The 19,924-nt window shown below is 32.3% G+C and overlaps 3 protein-coding genes across 4 annotated transcripts; 1 reads left to right on the top strand and 2 right to left on the bottom strand.

Moving 5' to 3' along the window:
- Positions 1 to 5,829: 5,829 nt before the first annotated feature.
- On the bottom strand, positions 5,830 to 7,999 carry LOC111283394 (GDSL esterase/lipase At1g54790-like). The gene is made up of 5 exons (XM_022871912.2): positions 7,618 to 7,999; positions 7,283 to 7,483; positions 7,033 to 7,202; positions 6,520 to 6,790; positions 5,830 to 6,415 (listed from the first exon to the last, which is right to left on the bottom strand). Exons 1-5 carry the CDS (start codon positions 7,850 to 7,852, stop codon positions 6,156 to 6,158), a joined length of 1,137 nt encoding a protein of 378 aa, XP_022727647.2. The 5' UTR covers positions 7,853 to 7,999; the 3' UTR covers positions 5,830 to 6,155.
- Positions 8,000 to 9,757: 1,758 nt separating this feature from the next.
- On the top strand, positions 9,758 to 13,880 carry LOC111283393 (elongation factor Tu, mitochondrial-like). 2 transcript variants are annotated; one of them, XM_089758554.1, is made up of 12 exons: positions 9,761 to 10,124; positions 10,445 to 10,520; positions 10,640 to 10,732; positions 10,868 to 10,942; positions 11,383 to 11,487; positions 11,596 to 11,686; positions 11,787 to 11,992; positions 12,510 to 12,593; positions 12,795 to 12,860; positions 12,949 to 13,011; positions 13,226 to 13,466; positions 13,636 to 13,880. In XM_089758554.1, exons 1-12 carry the CDS (start codon positions 9,934 to 9,936, stop codon positions 13,704 to 13,706), a joined length of 1,362 nt encoding a protein of 453 aa, XP_089614680.1. In that variant the 5' UTR covers positions 9,761 to 9,933; the 3' UTR covers positions 13,707 to 13,880. The 2 variants fall into 2 exon arrangements, with proteins under 2 accessions (XP_089614681.1, XP_089614680.1); XM_089758555.1 differs by lacking the exon at positions 13,636 to 13,880 and having other exon boundaries at positions 9,758 to 10,124; positions 13,189 to 13,418.
- A 379-nt stretch (positions 13,881 to 14,259) lies between these two features.
- On the bottom strand, positions 14,260 to 18,138 carry LOC111283395 (uncharacterized). The gene is made up of 5 exons (XM_089758556.1): positions 17,744 to 18,138; positions 17,107 to 17,287; positions 16,166 to 16,579; positions 15,765 to 15,843; positions 14,260 to 15,217 (listed from the first exon to the last, which is right to left on the bottom strand). Exons 2-5 carry the CDS (start codon positions 17,156 to 17,158, stop codon positions 14,719 to 14,721), a joined length of 1,044 nt encoding a protein of 347 aa, XP_089614682.1. The 5' UTR covers positions 17,159 to 17,287; positions 17,744 to 18,138; the 3' UTR covers positions 14,260 to 14,718.
- Between the last annotated feature and the right edge of the window lie 1,786 nt (positions 18,139 to 19,924).

Consider the following 19,924-nt stretch of genomic DNA (forward strand, 5'->3'; position numbering starts at 1 on the left):
AAGAAGCTTCATATACTAGTATTACGCGATCAATGGTATGTAGATTTATAAAAAGAGAGATAATATATTGGTATGGTCTCCCAAAAAAGATTATCTCAAATAATGCTAGCAATTTAACTAATAAAATGATGAAAGAATTGTGTGCACAATTCAAGATCAAGCATCATCATTCAGCACTATATCGCTCAAAAATGAATGGTGCAGTGAAAGCTGCAAATAAGAACATCAAGAGAATATTGGAAAAAATGACTGACACATATAAGGATTGACATGAAAAGTTACCTTTTGCTTTGCTTACCTATAGAACATCAATCCGAACCTCCACAGGGGCTACACCGTTTTCACTAATGTATGGGATGAAAGTTATACTGTCAATTGAAGTGAAAATTCTTTCTCTGAAGGTGTTGATGGAGACGAAATTGGATGAGGCAGAATGGGTTCAGGATCATTTTGAGCAACTGAATCTTATTGAAAAGAAAAGGCTCTCAGCACTCAGTTATGGACAAATGTATCAAAAGAGAATCATGCGAGCACATGACAAAAGGATACAACCCCGATGCTTTCGAAAAGATGAATTGGTTTTGAAAAGGATTTTGCCATATCAACATGACAATAGAGGAAAATAGACGCCTAATTGAAAAGGTCCACATGTGGTAAAAAAAATTTTTTCTTGTGGGGCTCTGATCCTTGCAGAAATGGACGAAGGTGAATTACCAAACCCTATAAATTCGAATACTGTCAAGAAATATTTTGCTTAAAAAAATAAATAAAAAAATAATAAAAAAAAGAGAAAGAAAGTGATTCAAATTAAAAACCCGAAAAGGGCGATTTGAATCAAAAGAGGTCATTTGAGCTGAAAACCTAAAAAGGTGGCTTAAATAAAGGTGAAGCTCGGAGAAAGTTTTTCAGAGAATGAAATAGTGGCACCGAATGGATAAATTATCACCAGAATTAAAAAAGATAATTTTTAGGGGACGAGTTCTCATTAGTCACAGATATAAGGCAAGGATTGGTCATATGAAATCACAGGCGACAAGATCGTAAATGTAACGAGTTTTTATAAAAAACTTGGTCTGAGTAGGCCAAGGTCATTCAAATGTTCATTATCTAGAGAATTGATAATTTGGTTCTTGAAATACTTTTAAGTTAACTGTTCTTTATGTCCCAAAAGGCTTATCCTTATCTTCCTAAACCCAAAATACCCCATTACTGACTTTGTTTCACACCCAATTTTGAACCTAAAAACATTGCATTTGTCATTTAAAATTAAGATATTGATTGATAAAGTTCATAATAGACCAATGCATGGCTCAAAAAGAGAATCAATATAAAGATGACAAAAATAGTAATATGGGGGCAGAAAGAATAAAATGAGATTGATTAATCACTGAAAACAAAGAAAGAGAGAAGATAAAGAAAAAATTCAAAGAAGATTTTTAGAACAATTAAAAGCCAAATGGGTCCACTAGAAGACGAAGATTTTTGGAGGAGAATCGAAAGACTTGGAAGGGCATGACTATTGGAAGCGACTTTTAAAGATTGAAAGAATTGAACCAAAAGTTGAATTAACTTAGATGAAAATGCGTGATATAATTCGTTGACGGCATCTTTGTTTTTTCATTCATCATAATCATTACACATTATATATCTCTTAATAAGTTGAATATAAGGTTTCTTTATGAGACATCAGGAAGAATCAATATGTTTGTTTTTGAAAACAAAGATGATGGCCTTGAAGACGGTATGCTAGTACATTCCCTAAAATCAAAACTGTTGATCTATAGGGTACCTAATCCCCTTCAACTCATAACTTAGTCTTATATAGTCCCCTGGCTTATGGTTCAGTCCCAATTATTTTTAATATTTGGCTTGTGGTTTAATCTCAATCATTTTTTTATTTTTTGACTTACAGTTCAATCTCAGTCTCTTTTATCTCTCTAACTTACGGTTCAATCCCAGTTGTCATCAATATTTGGCTCATGATTTAATCCCGATCATTTCATTTTTTGACTCACGATTTAATCTCAGTCTCTTAATTTTGATTCGCAATTCAATCCCGATCTCTTTAATTTAAAATCGTAGTTTAATCTCGATTTTTGTTAACCTCTGACTCGTGATTTATTCCCAGTCTTTTTATTTTCTGACTTGTGATTTAATCCAAGTTAATGTCATTTTTTTATTCGTAATTTAATCTCGGTCTCTTTATTCTTTAATTTACTGTTCAATTCTAATCTCTCTTTAATTTAAAATCACAGTTTAATTTCGATTATTGTTATCCTCTGACTCGCTGTTTAATTTCGGTCTCTTTATCCTCTGATTCACAGTTCAATCTCGATCTCTTTAATTTAAAATTACAGTTTAACCTCGATTGTTGTTAACCTTTAACTCGTGGTTTATTCTCGGTCTCCTTATTCTTTGATTCAATGTTTAATCCCGATCTCTTTATTTTTTATTTACGGTTTAATCCCGATCTCTTTATTCTCTTATTCGCGGTTTAATCCTAATCTTTAGTATTTCTCTTACTCGTGGTTTAATCCCGCTCTCCTCATTTTTGACTGGTGATTCAATCTAAGTTCAATCCTGATCTTGTTATTCCTTTACCCGCGGTGTTGCCTCGATCATTTTCTTTATTATCCGACTTGTGATGTTGCCTTAATTGATTTCTTATTTTTCAACTCGCGATGTCATCTTGGTCATTTTCTTTATCACTCGAACTGTGGTTAAAAATTCATAAAAAAAAAAAAAACAAAAGAAAAACTTTTGAGAAATCCATGATTTACTTCAAGACAAAATCGTCGTCTTTGTCATATTCATGATTTTCAGTAATGTACAAAGAAGGACAGCTATAAACATCGATTTTATTCGGTAAATAAAAGTAATTATTTTAAGAATAAAAAAATTGATTTAATTAAAATTAAAAATCAATTAATTATAAAAAAAGAAAAAAAATAGAACAAAACAGAAAAAAGAAAAAAATTAAAGATGGCAGTGGTGCCTTCTCCGGCACTAGTGCCATCAGACCCTACACCCCACTCTTCTGATCACTATACCATACCTTCCACCCCTCTAATTACTCATCCCGTTGACAAACTGTCAAATAAGATAAAAACGAATAATAGGGCATGGGGCTCGTGCTTACACCCCATGTCGAGCCCTGTGTCCTTCCCTCAAACACACGCAGACCGAAGCTCTATAGAGCTCTTAGCCAAACCAAAAAAAAAAAAAAAACAAATAGGGGAGCAGTGTGATGCTGCGAAAAAAAAATATTGCAAAAAAAAAATAAACAAAAAAACACAGTTCTCTCGTAGGGAGGAACCTCAGCACTGAAGCTCCCTGCAAGAATAAAAAATCATATCAGCCTTCATTTTACAAAAATAAAAAGAGGAAACAGAAAACTCAGAAAAGTTCAAACCCCGATCTATGCCAATCGGGGCTTGTTCTCTCGAAAAGAAGGTCGGATCTGTGAATCGAGGGAAACATTTTGGTGTTTTTTGGGAATTTTTTTACCATCGACTCGACAATCGGAGCTAGCCTCCAGCAGGATTGCTGCAACCGTAGTGACGGACGGCTACCGACCCAAGGTTGGCTGCAACAAAATAAAAGAGAAAAAAAACTTCTTCTTTTTTTAGGAACGAAGGAAATGAATGAAAATTTTTTTTTAACTTTTATATAAGTCGCCAATAGCCAAAACGACGTCGTTTCAATAAACGCCCAAAACGACATCGTTTTAAGCACCCTGGATCCGCGCGTCAACCCACGACCTGATCAGGGGTTCGCGCACTCGACCCGCGACCCATTTTTCCATTAGCCTCTGACCGGTCTGACTGAACTAGTACCAAATCGCTGAACCAACCAGATCGTGCCTAGATCAAGTCGAATCGTACTTGAACCGTCGAATCGAATCGTCAACCCGAACCGTCGTTGACCGATTCGGTTCAGGTAAAAAAAAGTTTTTTTTTGAATTTTTTATTTTTTTGTATATTATTATTTTTGTTATTTTAAGTTTTTTTTTCTTTTTTTATATTTATGCATGATAAGTTTTAAATTTGTTAGAATAAGTTTTTTTTAATTGTTTTAATAATAATAAAATGACAACAAAGTAAAGTAATAATTAAAAATATCTATTAAAAATGCTTAAATAATAACAATAATAGAAATTTTTTTCCTTGCCTAGATGTTGGAGGAAATAAAACATATTCTTAAAAAACAATTTCGCCTAGATGTTGGGGAATTATTATTAATAAATTTTCAAAAAAATGAAAGATATAAGAAATTTTTGATTAATTTTCAAAAATTATAGAAATTGAACTTGCTCCGAAAGTCCGCCTAGATGTTGAAGATTTTTAAAGATGTTCGCGTTTTAATTAAACCCCAAACTTAAACCCTAAACATTTACCCTAAATCTATTTTAAAACCTTAAGGATACGTGTGAAAGTCTCACATGAAATGATTTGTTCCCGAATGCACCCTAAATGATGAGGTATTTAGGAAACTCCATTTCATTAAGTTTTTCACACGAGTTCTTAATTCAAATTAATAATAAGATTAATAAATAAAAAGTATAATAGTAAATTGGGATCTTAAATATAAATAGTCACACTTAAACTCTGCCTAGATGTTGGAGAGTCGGAGTGGTCTCATTATACTTAAGAATCCAACTTTTAAATTGCATTTCATTTTATATGACATCCATTAGCATATATACATTAGCATGTTATCATCGATAATTGTCGGCATTATTCTCTCTTTAATTTACTGTTTGATAATAAAATATTTTACAATTAAAAAAAAGAATAACACATTTTAAAAAAAAAGTTGTGATACTATAAAATAAAATAAAAATAATATTTCGAAAGAAATAATTCTTGATACTCTACCTAGATGTTGGAGAGTCACTAACAATTATTTTCTATAAAGATTGTTATTTCATTTTAAGTATTGTTGTGTTAAATCTTAAGCGAAAAGAGTTATTTTAAATTCTGCCTAGATATTGGAAAATTTTAAGATAATTCTTTAACTTAAAGATTTTCTCAATATTTCTAAATAAAAATTTTAGCAAAATTTTATTTTTTCAAATGAAGGAAATTATTGTTAAATTTCAAATTAAAACCATTTTTATCCAACACCGAAAATAGCGCATAATTAAATGGTACCAATTTATGGGTGTTGTGGGGGTGCTAATCCTTCCCCACATGTAACCGACTCTCGGATTCAACCTGATTTTTTGTAGACCAAAATTTATCTTTTTGATAAACTTTAAATCCGTTTTTATAGTTTTATTAAAAAGATAAACTTTTGAGTGATCAATCACACTCTAACAAAGATTAGTGGCGACTCTCCCATTTATTTCGAATTTAAAACTCTTTTACATACGGTCTCAAAACTGTTACGACAGCCCTGCAGAGCCAAAAAATTTAGTTATAAAATTAGGATGAAAACCGATGGCTTACCTACCTACCTTCACCATGCCCGCCGATTAAAGGTCCTGTCCTATGCATGCATGCATGCACCATGCCCGCCGATTAAAGGTCCTGTCCTATGCATGCATGCATGCATGCACGGTTTTTGAGTTATGGTGGTGGAGTGCTAGGATGATGCTAACTTATTGTTCTTAACCTACAAATCGACATTCAAGCTAATTATTGCACCAGCCATTGTTTGTTCTACCAATCATTACCTTTCAAATTTATGATTTTGGATTCCTAGCAACAATGAAAATGATATTTCTTGATCATTATTATACGATCCTATATTAAAAAAAAAAGGGAAATTAAGAGTGTAGAGCCTGCATTTATCTCACCTTGTTTTCCTTCAATCAAAACTGGATTTACAGCACTTTCCAGCCGATGAAAAGAAAGGGAACTTTTCATTGTACAAAGTTAAATTCATCTGCAGTAAATTTTCATTATACATGATAACGGAAATAGAAGATGAAAGCTTCAAACGCTGAAATTTCACTACTTCGAATTACAACTCTTTTCATGAACCCTTCTGTTTTCACCAGAACAAAAGATTTCACAAATTGTCTTTATTCAACATATTTGGCCATGCTTTTAACATCTATCTGTCATTGCAATATATATCAACTCTCATAAAGTGGTACAAATGAAGTAAAAACTGAATACAACAACATTAGCTTCATTCCCCATCTTTGCTTAGGTAAGAATTAACGGTGCATTCGCCAAGTGAGGTGAATCAGAGTAGTTTCCTGATAGTATTAAGTCCGCAACAAATCTATTTGCAGCTTCTGTATAATGGTTTCCATCCCAATTTATATTCTTAGCAGTGTTGTTGCATGAGTTTGCTGTCACTATGCTCCCATTCAGATTCTTAGTTACACCACAAGTAATCCTAGTGTCAAAATTCAATGGAGGCCCACCATAACCACAGCATGCTGCTAAAGGTTGTTGGAATCCTGAAAACAAATCCAGTTCGAATAACAGATGATGAACAAGAAAAAATTTAATGATGGCAAAAATGCTTGAAATTCGAGAGATGGACATGTAATAACTTGGTTACCATATAGAGAATAGTTTGAAATAAGGTTTAGCTTTATTGAGTAAATGTCAACGAAAGTGCAATTGGCTTCAGGCAATTGTGCCAGGAACTTAAGACAGATATCATAGAGTTTCAAGTTGAAAACATTTGCTGCTCGGTTGTGTGAAATTATGCAACCAAGCTCATCTAGATTCGATGCGTTTTTTCCATATGTAGCAATAATTCTTGGCAAGCATCCAAGGGGACCGGTGTTATGAATCCAGAAATTCCTTGCTCCTGCATCATATAATCTCTGGAAAAGCAAGAAATAGGAATAAGTATAGTAGTAGCACTAGAATTCTGAGTTTAATTCGGTTGGTTCATGTGACTGCCTTAAGAGGTGGCATTGAGTTAAAATCTCAGCACTTAAAACCTCTTGCCTATCTCTAGGTTATGGCCTCCTTTGTACCAAAAAAAATAGTAGTAGTAATATTTGTTTCAGCTGTATTAGAACTAGTACATATAATTTCTGTGATAAAGAGAGCTTGACAGAACCTTAATTCCATACTTGAGTCCTGACAGAATTTTAGGAATCGAAGCAAGTACTTGTTCCTCTGATGTTGAAGAGTAGAATGCAGCATCAAGATCATTCTGGCCAATATCAAACATGTAAAGGCCCTGCTTGAAAGAATCTTCTGGAGGGAGATATCTCTGAAGTTCCTTATCTGAAACAAGAACCATATATGCATTAATTGTCAGGTATGATTATTGTCAAAACTTAAAAAGCTTGTCCAATGATGAATACCTTCCAAGAGTAATGCAATGACTCGATTCTTGAATCTGAAGAATTGAGATAGCTGAAGGTTAAAGGAAAAAGGGCTTGTTGAAACTGCATTGGCTGGAAGTATGGTAGACCCTCCGGTTGCAAAATTGCACCCTGTCGCGAAACTGGGAGAGCCAACAGAATCCAAATATGGGTTCAGGTATGGAAGCTCCATTGCCTCCACTGCGGTACAAAAGCGAAAAAAATGTGTTAAATTTCCAGAATCTCCACCATATGCATGCAGGCAGTGGACTTCCCTATTAAACAAACACGTTAAAAGGAAAAAAAAAAAAAAAAAAGGAGGAAGATAACAATACTTAGAAAATCAATGATTAAGCGACCATCGCAGAATCTCCCAGAGGGTTCAAGGAAGTAGGTTTCTCCATTAGGTGGTATAAGTGGAAAAGCTTTTCCGGCAACTATTCCACCAGTGTCTGAATTTGAGTCCCCAAAGTTGAACACCGCAGGATAATTCAAACTCGAGGGGCTATTAGTAGGCAAAAAAGAACAAATCAGGACTAGTTTTAGAAGAGAATACATATTCAGAGCCATGGAATTAGAAGCTGAAGAAAACTGACAAAATCTTTGGCAAAAACAAACAATAGTTTGATTTCTTTAAAGTGGCTGGACCTCGAAGATAATGGTTGGTTAAGAAGTACATTTGTTGTAGTTGAATCAAAGTGAAAAATTTTTTTTTTTGTTATTTTAGCCTCGAGTTTAAACTAGGACGAAAGGTTTAACCTTAATTTATAATTGCTGGGGAGCGTCAAGTTATAAAAAAAAATTTTACATTTTTTAAATTATTAACTACAATATATTTAAAATTGATATAATCTCATCCTTAAATTTATTAAAATTAATAATTAAAAATAAAAAATAAAAAAATTTTACACTAATATAAATACATTCCTCTCCATAACTTTTTGGATATTAAAAAAATTAACACACTATTACCAAAACAGAAGGGCTGGGGTTCAAAAACCTTTTCTCTGCCCTGCTCGATGATAGATTAATAGTAGTCATTAATTTTTTTTTAAAGATATAATTTCCACAATAAATAAATGAGATAGGATGTAAAATCAACAAATTATATATTTTTTAATTATTTATTTCAATAGATCCAAGGATAAAAAAATAAGTGTAAAAAAAATATTTAATTTAATTTTTTGAATCTATTAAATTTAAAAATTAAAAAAATATAAAATTTTGTGTGTAAATTGATCTCTTCTCAAAATGGAATTAATATCAAATGTCCATTGTTGTAGGGCTTTACCCCTTAGAAAAAAAAAAAAAAGTTAAAGGATTAGGTTGAAAGGATAAAGGCTGTAAAAAAAATATTTCCAAGCTATTGATCAACAAATGTTACATATCTTTACAATCATTGTTTTTGTTTTTGTCTTTTTTAATTAGTAGCATCTAAAAAAAAAACCCATTGTTCTCATCAGACTTGTCATGCAAGCAGTACTGTTTCAACCTTTAAGATTGGAGCAGTAATCACTCCCTTTGGGACAATAATAAGGGAAGAGTAGAAGTTGGGATTACCTCCAAAATCTTAAATCTCAAAGAAAGAACAACTTCTAAATTTTAAGCTAAGTCTTTCTTTTTTCTTCTTTTTATTTTACTTTTTAATTTAAAGAAACTAACTTCTAAGGGACTATAAAGTCTAAACTCATTCAACCAACCCCCCCAAGACTCAATCCCTTGTTTTTTTTTTTAGGTTAATTATGAAAACCATATGAAATTAAGTGTTGAAATTATATTTATTTTTTTAAAGTTGATTTTAGCATGTTTTAAAAGATAGAAATTCACTTCCACCACATTTTCATATATTTTTATATGATTTATCTTTTTTTAATTAGACCATTGAAGTTTATACTCTATTCTTATAAATCATGCATGCCAAATTTTAAGTTAATATTATTTGTTCGATAATAATAAAATTTTAATCTTTAATATATATTTAACAATATATTATTCTTGATCAAAAGATATCGGATTGATTCAAAATTTTATATGTATAATAAATATTAGTATATTGTTAAATTTAGTTATCAATTTATAAAAATATTAATTGTACATAAAATTATAAAATTGTATAAAATAATTTATTTTATATTAGTGAAATTTAATCTTTCTTTATTTTAAAAACATAAACTTAAAAATTTTTGGCATTTATTTGTGAAATATATATGTATTAGTGAAGTAAGCGTGTATTTTCTTTCTCAATATATATATAAGTATTTATGTAATGATATTGCTATAACTGTTAGAATCTCTAAATATGAAAATTAAAAAAAAAAAAAAAGAGATTTTGGTTAACGAAAGGAGTGATTGGTATTGGGCCGGGCAACAAAGGGATCTATGTTTAATAGTGGGGAGAGTATCGGACCAGGCAACAACAGCTTGCAGCCCAGATTGAATGGATTGGTTGTCACTAATGCGGAAACAAAAAAAAACGAGAAGCCCTGTTTTTCTATCACTCTAAAACCCCCGACTCAGACAACAGGGTTGAAAGCTAAAACCCCTTCCCCCAAAAAGCAAGCACCAGCAAAATCCCCATCTACCTGCCTGCCTGTACATAAAACCCCCTTTGATTTTGTAACAACAGATCAAATCCAAAGGAGAGAAGAAAGATGGTTGCGGTTGTCCTTCGAAACCCTAATTCGAGGCGTTTTTTGTCATTCTGTTCCCCAATTTGCTGGTCCTCTCGTGGCTCCATCTCGTCTTCCCATTTCTCAGTCTCCGGTTCTGTCTTTGGAAATGAGGCGGCAGTTCCTGCTAACGCTAACCCTTGGTGGAGATCCATGGCTACTTTCACTCGCACGTCGGTTTCTTTTCCTTTCATTTGCTAATAAATTAGATCTCTTTTTCATTCACACTTTCAACTTTCTACCTTCTTAATTTTTTTTTTTTGGGGGTTTAGGCGGTAAAAATTGTGGCTTTAAGAATAGAACTGGCCGTTCTTCCCCTTTTGGGGTTTTACCAGTTTCAAAAAAGAAGTGATGAGGGTTTTTGTGAGGTTTAATGGGGGGTATCTGTCGAAACATGAGATACAAATAATGAAAGAAAAAAGATAGGTGAAATGGATTTTCACTTTAACGGTTGGAATCCTTTTCTTACCTGTATAATGATTTTCTTTTCCAGAAAACCTCATGTGAATGTAGGAACAATTGGGCATGTTGATCATGGAAAGACCACACTAACTGCGGCAATCACAAAGGTTGGCTTGTTGATATACTTTTTAGTTTCTCTCCACAAATCATATCACTTTCGAATAGTTCTGAATTTGTTATTACAATAGTGATCTGATCATGATTAGTTTTGGTCTTTTGTGAATAGGTTCTGGCAGAAGAAGGGAAGGCGAAGGCTATTGCCTTTGATGAAATTGACAAGGCCCCTGAGGAGAAAAAGAGAGGAATTACAATTGCTACGGTTGGTAAATTTTTGTGCTCTTCATGTCATGCATCCTTGTTCAGTTGTTTGTTATGGCATAGAGAGGTTTAATGCAGTTAGCTCTTGTGATTTTTTTTTCCCCGCAAAGTTATCAGGCATGATTTGATTTTGCAGGCTCATGTGGAGTACGAGACAGCTAAACGTCACTATGCACATGTGGACTGCCCTGGACATGCTGATTATGTTAAAGTAAGTCATTAATTTAATATGGTAAATGAAATATGTTTCCCGATTCTTTTGATGCATAACCTTTCTAGGTATGTTATAATGAGAGGGTGGAGCTAGAAGCACTAATTTATGATAAGATCATAGGAATGCTGAAGCTCTCATGACAAGAAATATGCCATTTTAATTTGTAAATGAAACTATAAACGCTTTGTTTTTTTTTTTTTTGGGGGGGGGGGGGCGGAGGGGAAAGCTTTTATTGGGACTTTCTTTATTCTATTTATTCTCTTATTACAACTTAAGTATAACTTCTACTGCTAGTCTTATCTAATTTAACAAGTTTAGGTAAATTTAAATGATTTTAACCATCTCAAATCATTGATTTATCTTGTTTTTTAACGCACAGCATGACTCTACTCATCAAAGAGCTTATGAACATGGCCTAACTATAACATGTTCTGCAGAATATGATTACTGGCGCTGCACAAATGGATGGTGGTATTCTGGTTGTATCTGCTCCTGATGGGCCCATGCCACAGACTAAGGAACATATTCTGCTTGCCCGCCAGGTGGATGTCGCTGCTAATAGCTGCTTGAAACTTATTTATCATGGATGTTTCGTCTGTGTTTTTAGAGGAAAGTTAATTATTTACTTATAAAAAAGTATCCTTCTGCAGGTTGGTGTGCCCTCACTTGTGTGTTTCCTGAATAAAGTTGATGCTGTTGATGATCCAGAGCTGCTGGAGCTTGTGGAAATGGAGCTTCGTGGTAGGTAACCTTATGAGTTATTTTCTAAACCTGCCATTTCTCGTTTGGTTATTGTTATGGCTTCTTTGAACTAATTCACATCAGTGTATCTTTGTGACAGAACTTCTTAACTTCTACAAGTTTCCTGGGGATGAAATACCTATCATCCGGGGATCAGCATTGTCAGCTTTACAGGGTACAAACGAGGAAATAGGCAAAAATGCAATTTTGAAACTAATGGAGGCTGTAGATCAATACATTCCAGACCCCGTGCGCCAACTTGACAAGCCTTTCCTGATGCCAATTGAAGATGTTTTCTCGATTCAGGTAGGGAGCCATGCACTCTTTTTTCTTGTACTTTCTTTGTTTGACTTGCTCATATCTGGCTTTGCCACATCAATTGCTTTAGCAGCACTTTTTTATGGCTTTGATTATCATCCGTCTTGGTCTTTCTTCCTTTTCTTTGATCATCCAAATTCCTTTAAAGAATTGTTTTAAATGTCAAGTAACTAAGTTGTGGCAATATTATTGTCATTTAGCATTTTTTTTCTGTTTCATGTTAGTATGTGGAGAGCGGGCTGAATATTTGAAAATATGAGCTTTTTTATTTAAAATGCGATCATGTTATTTGGACAAAAGTTTGCATTTTCTTTAGATGGAATGGTACTCATATTCTGGTCCAATTCTTTATTTCAGTAAAATTTCCTTCCTATTGCTATATTGCATGCGTAGGAAAATTGTGTGAGTTAAATGTCATAAGATTTTGTTTCTATTGCATGTCAGAAGCAGAACTTTTGGAGTCAAATTTTAATTTATCTCTGATGATATTATTGGTGTCTTGAAGGGACGTGGAACCGTTACAACTGGCCGTGTTGAACAAGGGACCATTAAAGTTGGTGAAGAAGTTGAAATTTTGGGGTTAATGCAGGTATATTTGTAAATGATTTCTTTAGTTATTTTCTATGAAGTCATGCATTTTCTTGTGATAAATTTGTTGGACTGATGATTTTGTGGAATTTGCATTCTGTTAAGTCAGCCTGATAAGCATTGTTTGATGAAGAGTGCTGTTGATTTATTTTAATGAAATGCCGTTAACTGTTTAGTTCTAAAATTGAACTTTCTTCTGCAGGGTGCCCCTTTAAAAACTACAGTTACTGGCGTTGAGATGTTCAAGAAAATCTTGGATCAAGGACAGGTAAGTGAACTATTATCGAGACTTTACCCTTCAAGGCTCTTCTGCATTTGGTATTGAACTATAGTTATGCGTGTGGATGTTCTAATAGGCTGGTGACAATGTGGGGCTTCTTCTGCGTGGCCTTAAAAGAGATGATGTGCAGCGTGGAATGGTAAGTGGCACCAACCAAGCTACTTTACATCCACTTAATTATGTAGTAATAAATAGAACTTTTTGTAGTAACTCTAATTTATTTATGATTTATGTGAATAATATTTACAATTAGCTTTTGAAAAAAAAATTTTTTAAGGTAAATGAGTTTTGTTGACATGATGTGCAAAAAAAAAAGGATGTAGTAAAACATCCGGTTTCTTCCAACTGCTTAGGTAATTGCCAAACCTGGAAGCTTGAAGACATACACGAGGTTTGAGGCAGAGATATACGTCCTCACAAAAGATGAAGGTGGACGTCATACAGCCTTTGAATCAAATTACATGCCCCAGTTTTATCTGAGGACTGCAGATGTAACTGGAAAAGTGGAATTACCTGAAAGTGTTAAGATGGTTCTGCCAGGGGACAATGTTACTGCAACTTTCCAGTTGATCTCACCTGTGCCTCTTGAAGCAGGTATGCTGTATTATTCCCTTTTCTTTCCCAAAAAAATTGATGAAATTGCTAATTGGAAGTATAGCATATTATCTGTGCTAGGAGGAGTTTTTTCTCTTCCTTCTTAATAAAGACTCAAAGCGTAGAAAATAGGGTAGTCTTAATATGTTGCTTGCCATCAATGTAACAGGACAAAGATTTGCCTTGAGGGAAGGAGGTAGAACTGTTGGTGCTGGTGTAGTATCAAAAGTATTGAGCTAAGAGTAAGAAGTTGCTGTTCCAGGTCATTTATGGTTTTCTCCATATTGTTGGTTGCAGATTGTAGAAATAAACGGATCAATCGTTGGTAACATCTTTTGCTCTAGAATTAGTAAAGAGATTGTTAGTGATATGAATTTGGGGATGTTAATGCAAATAATTTTCATTCAGTTTCCAGCAGTGCACAAGAAGTCAGCATGGTTTTTTTTTTTTTTTTTTTTTTTTTTTTTTTTAATTTGCCATCCGAAAATCACAAATTGATCAGCGTTTTAAGGTTAATTTGAAAATGATAGTCCCGTTGAACACTGCTACAGTGCCATTAAAGCTTGGTATTTGCATTTTTAGGGCGGTGTATTTTTGTAGATATTTGTTGTTTATTTTCCTTTTCTTAACAAATTTGTAAAGAATAAAATTTTTCTTCTTTTTTTTTAAAGGTATTTTCATAGAAGAGAAATTAGCAGATACTCACAAACGAGTTGTGATTAACAGGGTGACAGATGTATTTCGAGAGAATATACTTGGATGTTTCAATAAAGTAAATATAGCATTCAGAAACTTGACCCATTATAATTATCATTTCTAATTTGTTCACTGCACAGCGTTTGATTCAACAAATCAAATACCTATCATAGTTGTTAATAATAGCCTAAATGACAAGATTGTATTTTTATATATGAAAGGTATCTTTTTCTTTACTCGTTAGGCTTGAGGCAGTGACAACCCTCTCCATTTTCAACTAAATGACTATCATATATACACAAAAGCTTTACAGAGGATCAAGTCCTGCTCATATGTGCCCAAGGCCATCACAAGACCATTCGGATAGCATAAAAAGTCAAAGTTCTATTCTTGGAATATCATACGCTTCAACTACCCCTCTCTTCAGATATCCACGTCCAATATCAATATATTATCTTCAACATTTAGCCAAGGTATTTGTGATTAGAATATCCAGCCAGTCAAGATGTTTTCCAAAACGGCTAACACTGTTATGAACATGAATTTTCTTCAGAATTCATGCGAACCTTAGCACTAATACAGCCATCAACGTTGCAGCTCTGAAGTATATCTCATTAACACTTTTCTCCACTTGCTTAAGCATCTCCTCTTCCTTCAGACCCAACTTGCTAGCATTCTTGCTGATATGTACAACTGTGTTCCTCAGTCTGTTAACTGCCCATGAGACCCAAACTAGCCCAAAACCAAGGCCAGTGCTAAAGAGTTTAGATGTAGAAAATGGAACTCTTCCACAAGCTACCTTACAAATAACAGAGAAAAGTACAGCAAGACCAGTTCCAGCAATGCCAGCAGAGAATTGGGTCAAGAGCTCCGGAAGTTCAGGGCCAGATTTCTTCAGGGAAAGAATTGCTGTTCTGCCATGCCGTCTCTTATCAACCATCAAAGAAAGAAGGTTCTCACATGCATGGAAATAATTCTTTCTGTATAAATCTCTCTCCCTTGCTAACTTCTTAGAGGTCTTCTTTGGTGATGGCTTGAGCTTGATTTTCTCATGCCTGTCAAAAATGAGTTGCATAAAAATAGGAGAAATTAAAAACACATTTTGAACAAAAGTTTCAAAAGAAAGAACAACGAACTATAGTTTTTGCAGAAGTTCACATTTTAACTGTGTATATATAAGAACAAACCATTTATTTAGGTCCCATAACCAGTGAACAATAGCCAGGTAGGAAGATACCTAATTAAACATGTAGGTCAGACCCACCATTTTAGCATATTTGGTCAATCATTTTAGTTTTGATGATCTTATTTTGTTTCTCACTCTATTATAAATTCAATTTCTGTTGATACATATTTTCTTATGTCCATCTCATTACTGTCTTAAATGCAATTAATATAAATGAAGAGTGCAACTCACAAGTCATTATCCCTCTGTTACAGAAATTCTAGGCCTAGATTTCAAGATCCCAAAACAAGATAAATTCCTATTATTTCAAGTTGACATTTTCCACTATATTACATAGAAGAATTATGGCAAGGGCAAGGGGATTGATAAATAAGGACACAATGAAATGTTCTTGAAACAGATGATCCGTCACATACCTCTTTGGAGGTACAATACTTGCAACTTCAAACTGAGGAGAAGAGAGGTTGGTACTAGCATGTGCTTCATTGCTCTGAGTCCTGTTTAATCAGAAGACGTTAGGGTCAGATGCCTTTCAGACAACATTGAAATCTATTTTTTATTTTACGTTCTGATAAGATTAAATATTAGCAACAAATTTAGTTCACCGCAAACAAGAAGCACAAGTCAAATGAACTCAACCCTTTAAGATCATCGGGGAATAGCATGAAAAATACAAATGATGACAGAAGTACATTTTGATTCTAAGTTTACTTTTCAATTAGTCAAAATACCACAATATGGTGCATTCATAACAAGACTTGTTTGTTTATATTCATAGTTTTCATTTAATTTAAATCAAACAGGTGTTATTATCCATTCCTGTTGTTGTGTGGGACCAGTGCCAACTGCTTTCTCCACTTAGTTGAGTTGCTTGATAAGTAAAATTCAGCAACAACAGAAAGGATGTCTTTCATCTCAGTCCCGCTACTTGTAAGTACAACTCGACCATCTGGACGAACTGTAATTTTTGAATCATGTACCATCTCTCCTACAAAGTCTGGAAGAGAATTCTGGGCATTCATTTTGCTACTTGGATAAATTAGGGAAGAAGCATAAGGCCGCTGATGCACACCAAACATCAATGGTTGAATCAAATCAGATAGCAAAGATAAATCAAGTTCCCCTTTCTCCACTTCATTTGATCCAGACATAAGAAACTTCAAGATTTTTTCATGTCTTATGCACTTTTCAGCTATCCCAAAGCTAAAGTGTGCTGTGTCTAGGTAAGCATCTGCGAACAAATCAGGGTGACCATTAGCATTCTGCAATGACTACCAGAGAATTGACATTTAAAATGAATATATAAGTTTCTAAAGTCACCAATAAAAATTTTTCTACTTTCTCATGGACCACTAAATTGTTGCAGCATTATATCATTTGGATTCACCTAATCTAGCTCCTAAAACTTTTTTTTCCCTTCGAAAATCATCTATCATAATTATGCTAGAGCTTATTTCATCATTCCGCGTTATTCTTTCAACTCATGTTGTTGGGGATGGTAAAAGAGCATCATGCCAAAGAATTGAGTTTACATCTCAATTTAAATAAAAAAGCTCTCACTGCAGTGAAACAAAAATTTTAATTAGCACGTTAATTAAACTTCATACCATAAACATGCATTCTTTACAATGTTTAAAGAATTATATAAAATTTTTACAGAGACTGTAAGAACAAGAATTGGTTTATATCTCTTTTCCTTAAGTACATGGCAAAAGAAATAACTAGTCCATACAACAAACCAGGAAACAAATCGCAGACCTGGCTTATCAATAATCATAGGCCTTTGTGCTATTGGATCGACATCAACCATCAGTTTAGGATCACAAAGCGTAGTAACTGGTTTTGGCTACTCCTGGAATCGGTTGCACTTCAGATCAAAGGAACTTGTTTGTACTATGTCTTGTTTCACCAGCTGACATGGCAAGTAGGATTGACACTCCTGCTTTAGTCAAAACAATAAACATTCATTAATAAATAACTACCACTACAATTTTAACAAAAATATTTAGTATTACAGAGGGGAGAGAAAGAGTTAAAACACTAGTCTATATAGCAAAAAAAGAAAAAATAGTTGCAAATTACTGATAGAGCAAATCTCAATAATTTCTAAGTCATATCAATCAAATATTCACATATGCAGGCAGAAATTTTAATAAAATTCGATTTGACTTCGATAGACACGGAATGATTTCCAATAACTTTAAAATATCCATGTTGGAATGATTAAGAATTACCCAAACAATTAAACAAAGAAGAATTAAGCAAGATCACATGGCCAACAGTAGCTCATAATTGAAATATTAAACAAGAAAAAACAGAGAAACCCAATCGAAATAACAGCGTATCTCAAAAACCCAAATCATCAAAACCATAGAAAAGAACCCAAAATAGTTACCTTAATCATCCCGCAAACGCCTTGTTCTTGGTGACAAACAAGACCCGGGCTCGGACGGTACCCATGAGAAGCCATCAAGCAAAGCTTCACCATTTTTTTTTATGCAGAGAAACCCAGTTCTCAAACTCCCAAAATTGTATCCTCGCTTTCTTTGAGGCCCTTTAGTCACAGAACCGAACACTTACCCATCTCACCTCAAAATCCTCAAAGTCTTAATTTTTAGTGGGAATTAAAAAAAAAATGTTAAAGATGGGAAATCTGGATTTATGTCATCCAATTGTTGGGATTGGAAAATTTGTCCGGGTTTGGTATATGTGGCAGGCGCTGTCTAGAGAATCCAGATCGGGACCGTGCAAAACAGCCCAAAAAATGTCGCTGTTCTTTTTATCGCAGACTCTTCCCAGAGTCGGATTGCTTTCGTATTTATTCTTGGCTTATTTAAACGTACGGATGTGATGAGACGTATTGCGGCCATGGATTTTTTTAACATACTAGCACGCTACTCGTGCAACGCACGAATTATTTTTATTTTATTTAAATATAAATATAAATATAAATTAATATTAATAAATTATTAACATATTCAAAATATATATAAAATATAAATAAAAAAATAAATTCATCTTAAATGAAAAAACAATAAAAAAATAATACTAAAATCCGTGAGAAGATAAAATATTATTTAAAAAATAAGTTAAATGAAAAGACGGTAAAGAATTAAACTACATAATTTTATTTAATTCATAAATATATTTAAATAATAATTTTATTTATTTAAATTTTTTATATTTAAATTAATTTTTTATTTAAATTTTGATAAATTTTAATTCATAAATATATTTAAATAATAAAATAATTTATAAGTAATATCTAATCAAATAATAATATTTAAATTTTAATATTTTATACCGATAGTTTTTTTATATTTTATATTTTGACTCTATTCATAATAGATATCTTGAAAATTTTTTATTACTAATATTTTTATTGTAAAGATATGACAAAATTTAGAATATAAATGGATTCCTAATAACCAATTTCTCAAACTTATTATAAATTTAAATCATAAAATATTCTTGCAATCGTATAATTAAAAAATGTAAAAATTATATATCAAATCTATTTAACTACACATAAAAGGCTTAAAGAGATGTAAGTGTGGAAATGTCATTAATACACATGACTTTATTTTATTTTTTTAATTTTAAAAATTATGCATGTACCTTTTTAATAAGTTGTATTGGTCCACTAATTGTTAGACGAATAATTTTATTTGTAACATAGAAAATAATCTCTAGTCTTCATTTCTATCAGGGTTTATATGATTGTGTTAAGACATGTATTTGTTTATTTATATATTATTTTATAAAATATATTTAAAAGTTAAAGATAATGTAATCAATATTTATAAAAATATTAAAGATATTAAATAATATTTTTAAAAGTTATGATAAATTTAAATATTCATTTAATTATAGATAAATTTTAAAAAATAAATTATTTTAAAATTAATTTTAAATTAAGATAAAGTGATGTACATAATAAAAAAATTTTATTAGAATTTATATTAATTTTTTATTAAATTTTAAAATTTTAAATAATTTAATAATTTTTTAAAATATATTTTTTATAAATAATTTAAAATTAATAAATATCTTATATTTTATCATAATAAAAAATTTTATGAATTATCTTACGTATAAAAAAATTTATCTATATAAATGTTCATGTCTTCAATTATTATTTAGTAATTATGTATATTATAATATAATATATATATATATATATGTATATATATATATATATGATATGATATGATATATGATTTGGCAGCTTAAAAGGATGTGATTGAAGCGTCTTTGGCCGAAAAAGGAAAATACAGCAGAAGCGTCTGGCCCAAAAAAAAAAAAAAAAAACACTACAGATCCGTGACAAAAATGTTGGTGGGACCACAAAGCCCGTTCACAGGGTTGACTGAAGGGAGGTCATTTGAATGTGCGGTTAAGATTATATCAACATCAACCCAGAATTTCTCCTTTTTTTTTAATTTTTTAAGAGAATTATAATATTAGTATAAATTTTTAATTACGCATTGAAATTAAATTTTGACATATATTTTTTATTTTTAATTAATTTTTATTATTTTAAATATACCTTAAAAAATTTGTATCATCCTCTTAA

Source organism: Durio zibethinus, chromosome 3 (genome assembly GCF_047325235.1).
Source record: "Durio zibethinus cultivar Kanyao isolate XHJ-2024 chromosome 3, ASM4732523v1, whole genome shotgun sequence".
Classification (NCBI taxonomy): domain Eukaryota; kingdom Viridiplantae; phylum Streptophyta; class Magnoliopsida; order Malvales; family Malvaceae; genus Durio; species Durio zibethinus.